General features: G+C 54.6%; 1 protein-coding gene across 3 annotated transcripts in view; it reads left to right on the forward strand.

The window, feature by feature from the left end:
• The window catches only part of PAX7 (paired box 7), a 107,800-nt gene that overhangs the window by 58,806 nt on the left and 36,892 nt on the right, over window positions 1-12,102 (forward strand). For all 3 annotated transcript variants that reach the window (XM_021095460.1, XM_021095458.1, XM_021095459.1), the window contains exons 6-7: window positions 3,224-3,389; window positions 4,809-5,011. In XM_021095460.1, the coding sequence (XP_020951119.1) occupies window positions 3,224-3,389; window positions 4,809-5,011 (369 nt within the window). The remainder of the gene's footprint in view (window positions 1-3,223; window positions 3,390-4,808; window positions 5,012-12,102) is intronic.

The raw sequence follows: 12,102 nt of genomic DNA on the forward strand, positions 1-12,102 counted from the left end.
ATTTGAAAGCAATAAAGTCCTAGAAGGAAATTGGCCTTTAAGCAATGGGGGAACCAGCGGACCTTCCTCTGCCCTCCCCACTCCCGCTCTGGGCTGGGGGACCCTTGGCTGCCATTGAGGGAGACCTGAGGGAAGGCAGGGGCAGCAGCAGCCAGCTCATCTCATTCCCTCCTCTCGCCTCCCCTCGGGGGTGACACCCGAGCCTGCCCCCAGCCCCGGGGCCTCCCTCCCCCGCCTCTGATCCTCCTGCAGCTGTTCTCCTGGGCACATTCCTGGGTGCTTTCTCATTCCCACGTCTGGCGGCCACGGCTGCTTCCCACCACCTTGAAGCCTGCCTGCTCCTTGTAAAATTTCCTGGCTGTCAGGGCAGTGCTTTTATTGGCCCAGGGGACCCAGAAACAGGTGTCACTCAAGGTCCCAAGATGGAGGGGGGCTGGGAATGGGGGGAGCAGCCAGAGCCCAGGCAGACCCACAGTGAGGGGGACAAGGCAGCCGTCCTCCACGTGCTGTCCCCCCATCAGACTCTGAGCGCCCCCAGGGCAGGGCTGGGTCTCCCCATCCACCCTTAGCCCCAGAACTTGGCCTGATCCTAGCAGAGGAGGGATCAATACATGTTGAGCTTTTAAAGGATGAACAAAAGCTGACTGAGAAAAAAAAAGGCAGGGGGTTCCCGTCGTGGCACAGCAGAAACGAATCCAGCTAGTATCCATAGGATGCAGGTTCGATCCCTGGCCTTGCTCAGTAGGTTAAAGACCCGGTATTGCTGTGAGCTGTGGTGTAGATCACAGACACGGCTCTGATCTGGTGTTGCTGTGGCAGTGGTGTAGGCCAGCAGTTATAGCTCCAATTGGACCCCTAGTCTGGGATCTTCCATATGCCATGGGTGCAGCTCTAAAAAGCAAATGAAATGTAATGAAAAGAAATAAAATAAAATAAAATAAAATAAAATAAAATAAAATAAAATAAAATAAAATAAAATAAAATACATGCATATCACTCTCATAAAAGGAAGGCAATTAGAAACACCCACACAAGGGGAAACAAGACATGGGGAAAGCCCTGTAGGGAAACATCGCCTGCCAAGTAGCCTCTCTGTGCATTAAACAAGGAGACTGACAGCTGTTAGGTGCTAAGGATGCTGAGCGCCAAGCTGAGTCCTTCTCTTCCACAAGCCCCAGACCTGGAGGAGATGGGAGTGGTTCAGGGGTTATTTAATGTCCACGTCCTTCACCTTCCGGGACGTCTCTTCACCACGGGTAGGAGCCCACCCTTCGGGGGAATTCAAACAAAACGGTCCCCCACACCCTCCCCCCAAAACAGGACACACTGCCCATTCCTCGCCAGTTCAGAGGCAGCCTCAGTCTGACTGGCTACCCAGGACACCCCTGGGGGAGCCCTCGCTGCCCTGGGGAGGTGGGGATGACTTTGATTTTGTGCGGGAGCCAGTTTTCAATCCTGATTTGGCTGCCGCATGTGCCCTCTCTGTGAATCCTAAGCAGGTCAGAGCCAGCTGCTCTGTTCATCCAGCCTAGAAAGCCAAACCCCGTTTCTCCCCTCGGAGAAAAGACAGATGATCAGGGCCCCTAAACACCCCTCCAGCCCCACTGAGACTCCCTTCCCGCAGGTCAGCAGACATAGTCTAGAGGTTTGGGAGTCTTAAGTGATCCGTGCCAGGGGAGGCCTGGACTGGGTCTTCTCCCCCAAGGTGGGATCTCCCCACTGAGCTTTGTTGGCCCTGGGCCAGCAAAGACCAGCCAGAGCCATCTCTGCCTCCCATTGTTCATTCATTCATTCATTCAGTGCCTATCCCTACAGATCTGTGAGCACTGGCCCAGAAGGCCTGGCCTCTGCCTTTGGGGCATAAGGGCCTGAGGGGGAGACCAAGAAACGGTTAAATACCGTAATTGTTTGTGTGACCCCTCACAGAGAGAAGTGGGGCAAGGGACCCGCCTGGACTTACTTTTGATGCAAGAACTCATCAGTGGAGCAGGAGAAGGTATTTCTGCGGAGCCCTGCAGGCCATGGAGCCAGCAGTGGGAAAAGTGTTTGGACTGGAGGGAACAGCATATGCAAAGGCCAAAGATGCAGAAGTGCTCCCCCAGGGCAGCCCCATTCTGCACACTCATTCTTATATTTCTCTGGCCCAAACCAGGGAACTTCCTGCAAATCCAGACCTGAGGGTTCTAGAAAGCTAGACTGATTGAAGTGTGAACCTCAGACCCATTATGACTAGCAGTGTGGCCTTGTGCAAGTGATTTGACCTTTCTGAGCCTCAGCTCCCTATGTATGGAACTAGGAGGGCAGGGCCTCCGTATGGACAGACACACGAAGGGCTAGCACAGGGCTCAAAGGAAAGGGAGACTCAGAGATGTAAGGTGAGATACCAATGTCCTATGCTATCACATGTGGGGTCTCAAAAAAGGACACAATGAACTTCTTTGCAGAACAGATACTGACTCACAAACTTGGAAAAACTTATGGTTTCCAAAGGAGACAAGTTGGGGGGTAGGGGGATGGGCTGGGGGGTTGGGATGGAAATGCTATAAAATTGGGTTGTGATGATGGTTGTACAACTGTAAATGTAATAAGATTCACTGAGTTATAAAAAAGATGTTACGTGATTTTCCCACGATGCTCAGTCAATCCCCGTGTCTGGGTGAGGTGGGCTTTTCCAACCACGTGGGGGATGAGGATCGCGCAGCATAAGCCAAGCAGGGCCTCAGGCTTTGGACAAAGACCTAGTTTTCAGAGTCTGGCAGGTGGGTCTCAACCAAGTGGGTTCTGGATGTGTGGCCTCCTCCTGGGGGGCTTCCTGGAGGAGGTGGGGAGTGAGCGCGTGGGTGTCAGAACAAGGATGCTCACCCGCTGGCATCCTTTGGGCATGGAACAGCTGCAGTGAAAGCGCCGGCCTGAGAGCCACACAGATTCCACTCACACTGTCACTTGGGCAAGTCCCCGCCTCTCTCTGGGTCTCAGTTTGCTCATCTGTGAAATAGGGATCCTGGTAGTGACCTTCTCACTGGGTGTCGTGAGGACAGAATGGGATGATGCCTATGAAAGCACTTTGCCGCCTGTCCTGAGCTGCGGGAAGGTGGGGATCTCCTCCCTGGAGGAGGAGGCCCGCTGGACGGAGGCTGTGGCTGGGGGGCCGGTTCTAGCTGTGTCTCACCTCTCTGCCAGGAGCCAGGCTGAGGGCTCAGCATGCTCCTGTCTCATTCCCCAGGTCTGGTTCAGTAACCGCCGTGCCCGTTGGCGTAAGCAGGCCGGAGCCAACCAGCTGGCAGCATTCAACCACCTTTTGCCAGGCGGCTTCCCGCCCACCGGCATGCCCACGCTGCCCCCCTACCAGCTGCCAGACTCCACCTACCCCACCACCACCATCTCCCAAGGTGAGCGCTCAGCCCCTCCCTGGCATCTCAGCTGCGCCCTTTTAGCCTCCCCTCCCCCACCCACTCCTTCCTCAACAAAGAAATAAGAAGGATTTTCTGCGGGGGTTTTTTTTTGTTTTTTTAAATGACCATGCGTTTGCTTTCACGTAGATAGACTATTAAGACAAAAGAGGTGGGGTCCTGCCCTTGAACTTTCTGGCTCTTCATCCAAGTGAAGATGAACGAGGTAGCCTCCATGCACATATTTAGAACAGCTTCTCAAACTGAAGTCACATGACTCTCATTAAAATGCAAAAGAGGGTTCCTGTTGTCCAGGCGCAGCGTAAACAAATCCAACTAGGAACCAAGAGGTTGCGGGTTCCATCCCTGGCCTCGCTCAGTGGGTTAGGGATCCGGCGTTGCCAGGAGCTGTGGGGTAGGTCGCAGATGCAGCTCAGATCCTGTGTTGCTGTGGCTGAGGCGTAGGCCTGCAGCAACAGCTCCCGTTAGACCCCCTCGCCTGAGAACCTCCACATGCCACAGGTGCGGCCCTAAAAAGCAAAACCACAACAAAATGCAGAAGAGATGATGTCCCTGGCAGGCAAGCAGGCAGAGAAGGGTACGCCCCCTCCCTCCCTGGCTCCAGTCTCTTAGTCTGCCCTCCTCCTCCTCCCTCCGCCCTCCCCCCAGCACATCTTAGGGATTCTGCTACTTGACTTCTGCCCCATGGAGCCCCTCTTAAAGGACTGGCAGGCTGGAGTTCTAGAAGCTGAGAGGAGAGGCCTCCCTGTGACTCTTGATGACAAACTGAACTGCTGCCAGGGGTGACAGTCCCATCTGCTGGAGGGATACCTGGAGGGGCCATGACGGAGAGGAATGGCAGCCCAGCAGCTCGGAACAGAACGGCAGTTCAGTCTCCAGCCCTGACTCACTAGGCTTGTCACCTTGCACAAGTGCCCTGACACCGCTGAGTCTCAGTTTCTCCATGTGTAAAATGGGAATCCTTCTTGCTTCATACCCTTAGATACTGTTTGTAAAAGGACCTGGTGAGTGGTCGATGCTCACAAAATCCTATCAGGACAGACCCAGGCAGATGGACAGAATCCTCAATGAGGCCTGACTTTCAGGCAGATAAGGCTTATTGAGCACCTACTATGCAGCAACCACTGAGAACAGGACTGGCACACAGTAGGTACCCAGAGGTGGTCTGGAATGTTGCCTGGCACCAGCTGTCCCTCAAGATTTGCCGATCCCTAGTGTCCTGACCAGAAGCCAGTCATCCCATCACAACTAGTACGAGAAGGTGGTTTCTCCGGCTCCCTCCTTGGATGGGGGCTGGGAAGGAGGGTCAAGGCTTGCCTTCCGGACCGAGGTTCTTGCCTACCCTCACCCTCTGGGGTGAGGCCACCTGCTCAGGCCCTCTCCTGGGTCTCTCCGCAGATGGGGGCAGCACCGTGCACCGGCCCCAGCCCCTCCCGCCGTCCACTATGCACCAGGGGGGGCTGGCGGCGGCCGCTGCGGCCGCGGACACCAGCTCCGCCTACGGAGCCCGCCACAGCTTCTCCAGCTACTCCGACAGCTTCATGAACCCGGCGGCGCCCTCCAACCACATGAACCCCGTCAGCAACGGCCTGTCTCCTCAGGTAGGCAGCCCCGCCCCTCTGCCCAGGGGCCCATCACCGTCCCTGGGGGAGGGATTCACTACTTTCCACCAAACTGCTGGCAGCTGGACACCTTGAGGGAGTTGAAGTGGGAGGCAGGATGCTCCTTCCACCTTTACCTGTCACTATTCTGTGACCCTTTCTCCTGAGTTTAACATCTTCAAGCTGCAGTCCCGGATGACTCGGCGGGTGGATGCAGAGAAAAGGTTTCCATCACAGGTTCCCATATGTCTTGCCACCCAGAAACAAACATCATGTGATAGACTTGTTCCTGACCTGACAGCCACCCAGAGCTTATTAAACTGGTCTGTCATCCCTCTCGTGGCTGTTCAGTCCATAAAAGTCAGGCATTTGCATGTGGCACTTTGATGGAAGCCTTGCACCATTTCCTATGGAATGCTGACTGTGACTGGGGCTTTGTTCTAGAACCAGGAGCCCTTCCTGGAGTCCATCCTGGACTCCATCTATAGCCTTTCATCACGAGTGACCCATGAGTGAAAGGCAGGACCACGTCCTCTTGGTGGAGACCTGTTGGGGGAAGGGGAGGGTCTATCCTGGGAACTCTATTCCCATTGGGTCTTGGAACTCTGTTCACTCATATGTAACGGGTCGTTGATGAAACTCATTGTCTGATGGTGCTGTTAGAAGTGGTGGGGCCATCTTGACTTGGAGCCGGAAAGACAAAGCTGTGGTTGCTGTGGTTATTGGTGGGTTTTGGGAGAAGACCTTGGTGATGCTGGAAGTCCTGGTGAAGTGGAAGAACTACTGAGTTCATTTCTGCAGCTCTAAGAGGCTCTCAAGTATCTGCGGGGTAGGAATTAAATCCAAGGCTCTCATTTTACCCCACCTCCCACCTTCTGAGACACCTCCCTCATGTGTGTGTGAGAACGTATCTGAGAACGTAGGTTGTGATGCAAACGTTACGTGGCAGAAAAGGCAAATCTTGAAGGGGGCTTAAATCCCAGCTCCACTCCTCAGGGTTTTAGGCTAGGGAGCATCTTCAAGCCCCATTGAACAAAAAGTGACTAAGTAGAGTTGCTAACCTTTAAAGAAAGGTGTTCTCGCCATTCGACATGCTGACAGGTCAAAGCACTTAGCACAGAGTCTGGCACAAAACGGGGGCCAAAGAAACATTAATTCTCCTCTGCCTCCCCCTTGCCCCTCCCCTCAACTGCCCAGACAATAAAGTTAATGGGAAAAATGTGTTACCTAAAGAAAAAAAGGAGCCAAAGTGGGAGGTCAGCTACATCCCCTGAGGCCACTTCCATCCAGCTACCTGTTTTTGTAGTTTTATTGGAACACAGCCAATCATTTACATATTTATGGCTGCTTTCATTACAACAGCAAAGTTGAATAATTGGAAAAGACACCATGTGGGAGTTCCTATCATGGCTCAGCAGTAAGGAACCCTACTAGGATCCATGAGGACTCTATCCCAGGCCTCGCTCAGTGGGTTAAGGATCCAGCATTATCATGAGCTGTGCTGTAGGTCGCAGACAAGGCTCGGATCCCGAGTTGCTGTGGCTGCTGTGTAGGCTGGCAGCTGCAGCTCTGATTCCACCCCTAGCCTGGGAACCTCCATATACTGTGGGTGCAGCCCCAAAAAAGACCAAAAAAAAAAAAGAGAGAGGAGATCACATGGACTGCAAAGCTTTAAAACATTCACTTTCTGGGCCCATATAGAAAAAAATGGCCACTCTTGGTCTAGAATATTCCCCCAAATATTAACTTTCCGCATGTTGTAGAGTCCTTTCCCTTTGCTTCTATTCATGTGTGTCATGGAGGACTAATTGCATTTCATTTTCTTCCTTTACTTGTGGGCAGGATCCCTTCTGCCCTCCACACCTCAGTGTTCTCATCCACAAAATGGGTATGATGCTAGCGCCTACCTCGGGGGTTGTTGGGGATTGAATGTCCTTGAAGCACTTAGCCCAGGTCCAGGGCAGCGTTGAGTGCCCCATGAATGCAAGCAGCTGAAGGCAGGGCTCCTAGTGGCAAAGTTCCAAGTCCTCGGGGACCCACCTGCTGGGGTGATGCCACCTGAAGACCAGAATGTTTTCCCAATAGAACCTAATTGGCCTCTTTGGGGTTCAAGGTCATTACCTTCCATCTCACCAGTGCCACTGGCCAAGCTAACCTTCTAGAGTCAAGTTTAGACAGGACGAGATTCAGAGCCGGCTCAATGAGGATGACTGCAGAGACCCGAGAATGTGATCCAGGCCTGGCCTTTCGGTACAAAACATGGTGGTGGAGCATCTCTCGGAAATCTGAAAAGGGACATTGAGGTTAAGTGGACTCTCCATCTCCCTTTGCAGGATGGAGGACCCAGGACCTGTCGGCTGGGCCAGGCCCAAATGTTCAGGGTACCTGGCTCCTGACCACTGCTCTTCCCGGCCCACGCATCTCGGTGTGGGCTGAGGTTTATCGTCAGAGCAGACCTTCTGTCACAGGGCAGAGGACAGGCTAGCAAACAGGGGGCCCCTGGCTTTTTAAGCGTGGGCCAGCAATGGGATTCAAGAGTAAGGTTTTACCATGTGCTGTCTGGGCCCAGAAATGAAGTTCAGGGTCGGGGGTGGGGGCAGGGAGAAAGAGAGACTGACCCACCACTGTGAGCGGCCAGACCAAGCCTGACCTTCTCCCCACCTGAGCTGGACCCTCACCCCTCCTCGGAGAGACCCCCAGGGCTTCCTCCCCATCCCTCAGGGCAGAGGCTGTGGGGGGTGGGGGGTGATGGATTGGGCACACTTCGAGGACTCATCCGGAGGTTCCCACTGAAGGTGTGAAGACAGATGGAGGGTCTGACAGGGGCAGAGGGGACCTGGAGGTGAACAGCTGCTGGGGGAGGGGGGGAGGGGCTGGAGTCAGGGAGGGGGCTGCACGCAGGGCAGACACGAGGGCAAGGGCAGGCTGTGTGTGCTTTTCTCTGCGTGTGAACTCTGTGTGTGAGGTTAAGCTATGCACACTTCCTGAAGGAAGAAGGCAGCGAGAGGGGGTGTTTCTGGGTCTTATACAGAAGTTCCTGGTATTTCTGAGCTCTGACTCCCAGGACCCCCTCCCCGATCGGAGCAGACCCACCTCACATCTTCAGCACATCTTTGTGGTCTTGGGAGGGGTGGGTGTGGGGCTGGTCCACCAAGACAGATCCGCTGCCATGTGCTGTTGCCCCAGCCGGAGGGGTTTCTCCATAGTCACCTGGGCAACAGAGAGAGGATGGACGCCCCCGGGATGGGGCTTCCACCTGGGCTGTGGGGCTGGCATCTCTCCCCTCATCCAGGACCACAGGTCTCAGATGGCCTTGGCCCTCGTTTTTACAAAAGCCCAAGGGGATTACATTGGGGATGTGGTTGGGGTTCTGCTGATGCACTTGCTCGTGACATTGGCCAGCTTGCTGCTGCTTGGGGAGGACGTGCCTTCCAAGGGTTGACCTGGGTCCTTATCTCAGACCCAGCCTGGAAGTGGGTCCTTTCAAGCCTCAGAGACTCCACAGAGAGACTGCCCAGGGGAATCTCACAAAAGAGTCATTTACTCATCCTGGCTCTGCTCTTAGCCCCTGGCTCTGATAGAATGCATAGTATGGGGTGTCTGCCACCCGCCAGGCCCTGTTCTCAGCGTTGGGGATGAGTCAGTGGCAGAACAGACCCTAAATATACAACAGCAAAGCAGGTGATGTGTTTAATACCAGCGTTGACGGGGACAGCTCAACTTTCTGAGCCCCGTGATGCTCCAATCCTCTTCCTACACACTAATCTACTTGGGGAGCAGAGCCAGGATTCAACCCTTGTCTCGAAAGCCCAAGATTTTGTTGTTCTGTTTTGTTTTGCTTTTGGCCACCCCATGGCATATGGAGCTTCTGGGCCAGGGATCAGATTGGAGCAGCAGCTACGAACTAAGCCATAGCAACACCGGATCCAGTGTGCCAGGCCGGGGATGGAACCCGAGTCCCAGCATTCCCAAGCTGCTGCTGATCCCATTGTGCCCATTGGGAGCTCCCTGAGATTTTAACCACTCACACTGCCCACACTCGCTCTCTAGCTGAGGAACTGGCTGGCCATGCGAAGAAATCATCTCGGAAAGCCAGGCCCTTGAGCTCGGTGGAGGGGGGAGCTCTTTCAGCCCAATGTCATGGATGAGAACACTGAGGCTGGAGCTGAGTCATATGGAGAAAAGCCTCCCAAGAGGCTGAGATGACCCAGAGGCATGATTCCCTCGGGGGGGCCAGGCCCTCACCCAGCCCAAAGCACAGCCTCAGAGGATCAGGGGTTTGGCACTCAGCACATGGATGGTGCAGCTTTGTGCCCTGGGCCTTCTGAAGGGGCAGGTAAGGAAGAGGTCTCTCATGCTGCCCGTGAGACCTCGCCTCTGATGGCTTATCGCGGCTGAGACGCGCAGCCTCAGCTCATACTCTCCCCTTCACTCCAGGCCAAGGGTCAGTGGGCTCAGAAACAATTCTTAGAAACCAGCTCAGGACAGCTTAGGACCAAAGGACCTTTTGTGACATCGCTGAGTGATCTGACTCCTGCAGATGGACCTGTTCATACCGGCCCATGTGTAGGAATCACAAGCAGGGCCCGCTTCTGGGGGTGACAGTAGAGATGGAAAGGGACACCAGGCCCGCCCTTAGGAATTCCCCCGTCTGATGGGGGACACAGCCCCTGCCCTGAGGCGCTCTCAGTCTGAGAGGAGGGACCCGGCTTCTGTCCCCCGGATCTCACAGTCTGACGAAAGAGGAAACCCCCTGTCCTTAGACGCCCCCGTGTGATGGTGGAAGCACAGCCCGGTCTTGGGGAGCCCCCAGTGTGATGGGGGAGACAGGCCAAGGAAGCCCCTCAGAGCTGCAGCGCTGAGCTGTCCAAGCTGTGGAGCAAAGACTCGGGAACCAGAGTCTGCTATGTCCAGGGTCATTTGGGCTGCAGGCCACGGGCAGGCCGCCCTGGGCTGGGGGCTTCCACGAGGCTTGTGCACAGGTATCTGCGGGGGCAGCAGCAGCTAGAGCCACCTTCTCCCCCAGGCTGTCTCAGCTGCAGATGCTCTCAGGGTTGGAAGTGGAAACGGAGGCCCAGAGAGAGGGAGAAAATGGCCAGGATCACACGGCCAGGTGAGAGGCCAAGCAGACCCTTGGCCCCGAGCTGCTGCTTCATGGGAAGGGGGTGTTTCTGTCTCGGCACCACCCCTCCTCGGGCTTCTTCACGATGTCCCTCATTCGTCATACCCTTTGCTCCTCTCTGGAGCTTCCTGTGAGAGAACCTGTAAAGGGATTTACATATTTATAGTTTCCCGGACACAGAACTAATGACATATTCTCTAAGTGTGCCGTTCGTCACATGGCCGCGATCACAGTACACGGGCCTCCGTGTCCTTTCCTGCTTCTTTTTTTTTGTCTTTTTGCTATTTCTTTGGGCCGCTCCCGCGGCATATGGAGGTTCCCAGGCTAGGGGTTGAATGGGAACTGTAGCCGCTGGCCTACGTCAGAGCCACAGCGACGCAGGATCGAGCCGCGTCTGCAGCCTACACCACAGCTCACGGCAACACCGGATCGTTAACCCACTGAGCAGGGGCAGGGACCAAACCCGCAACCTCATGGTTCCTGGTTGGATTCGTTAACCACTGCGCCACGACAGGAACTCCCCCCGTTCCTGCTTCTTGACTGTCTTTTCGCCCCTCCCTCCTGCGCACGTGATAGGGACCCTGACAGCTCACGTGGCGTAAACGCTGACCATGGACCAGCCGTGGCTGGGCTCACTGGGCGGCGAATCATGGCAGTGCCCTTGTGACCTTGGTTTGCAGATGAGAGTGCGCGTTTGTCCAGGGCCATCCATCCATCCATCCATCCACCCATCTAACAAGTATTTCTTAAGCCGCTACCACCTGCCAGGCCCTGTGGGAGGTTCTGGAAAGTGGCAGAGCTCAGATTCGCATGGCTCCAGAGCCCACTGTGCCATTTGATTGGTTGGATCTGCCCCGTAAGGTGATGCCTGTGGTCCAGAAGGGGAAACTGAGGCCTGAGGCCACGGTGGCAACTAATGGCATGGCCAGCTTCCTAGTCTCACCTTCAAAAGCCAGCTTCCTCCTCCACCCTCAGCCAGTAGGAAAAAAGCTCAAGGCTTTTCCATTCTTTATGAAGGGGGTCTCCCAAAGGCCTCTCCACGGTAAAGTTCCACCACTGCCCTCCTGGCATCCTTTGAGGCCCCTAGGGGAGCTGATCCAACAAGGAAAGACGCCCCAGCCTCTGAACACCTACAGGGGGGCCATATCCCATCAGCCCTTGGCTTCTCTGACGTTACTCCAGCCCCACAGATCGTGGGAAGACAGGCTCAGAGAGGTTGAGTCACTTGCCAAGGCCACAGAGCAGGTGAGTGATGGAGATGGGATTCTAAGGCAGGTGTGCCTGAACCACGCCCCTCACTTTCTCAGCATCCCCAGGGGGATAAGATGGAGAGAGTCCCCTCCCACGAGGGAACTGAGCCGAGTTCCTCGAGTGGTGGTCCCTGGAAACTCCCTTCGCCTTCTTCCCCCCTCACTTCCTCTGTGTGTTTTGTCCCCTTTATTGGCGACACTGCGTTTATAATAAGCATTTAAAATGAGTCTTGCTGGACCAGGGACGGGGAAGGAGGAGGGAGCGGGAGATTTGTAGGCAGGAAGATGGGGAGGGGGATTGTGGGGTGTTAAATAGCCCAGAATTTTTTAAAAACTGATGCAAATCACTGGTAGGAGAGAAAATTATGTGCAATTACGTCCTGATATTGGAAGGTTTTGCCTAGCCCAGGCAACAAGATCTCATTAACAAGCAGAAAATAAGATTGAAATGGTGTGTAAAAGAGCTGAAAAATGAATTTGAATGCTGCGTTTGTCCACAATTACCCCCTCCTTCACACATATTTTATTGCAATTTTTTTATTATTCTTAATCTCTCCATTCCTGAAAGCAGATTGGGGACATCCTGGCATTACCGGGGCGTCGGGAGGAGGTGTGGAGGATTTCCTGCTCCCCTGAAAGGAGACCCTTCTCTCGCACATTTTCCAAGGTTGGGTTTTGGAGGGATCAGAATTCATTTCTCCGGCTTAGCGGGTTGTAGG

This window comes from Sus scrofa, chromosome 6 (genome assembly GCF_000003025.6).
Source record: "Sus scrofa isolate TJ Tabasco breed Duroc chromosome 6, Sscrofa11.1, whole genome shotgun sequence".
Lineage (NCBI taxonomy): Eukaryota > Metazoa > Chordata > Mammalia > Artiodactyla > Suidae > Sus > Sus scrofa.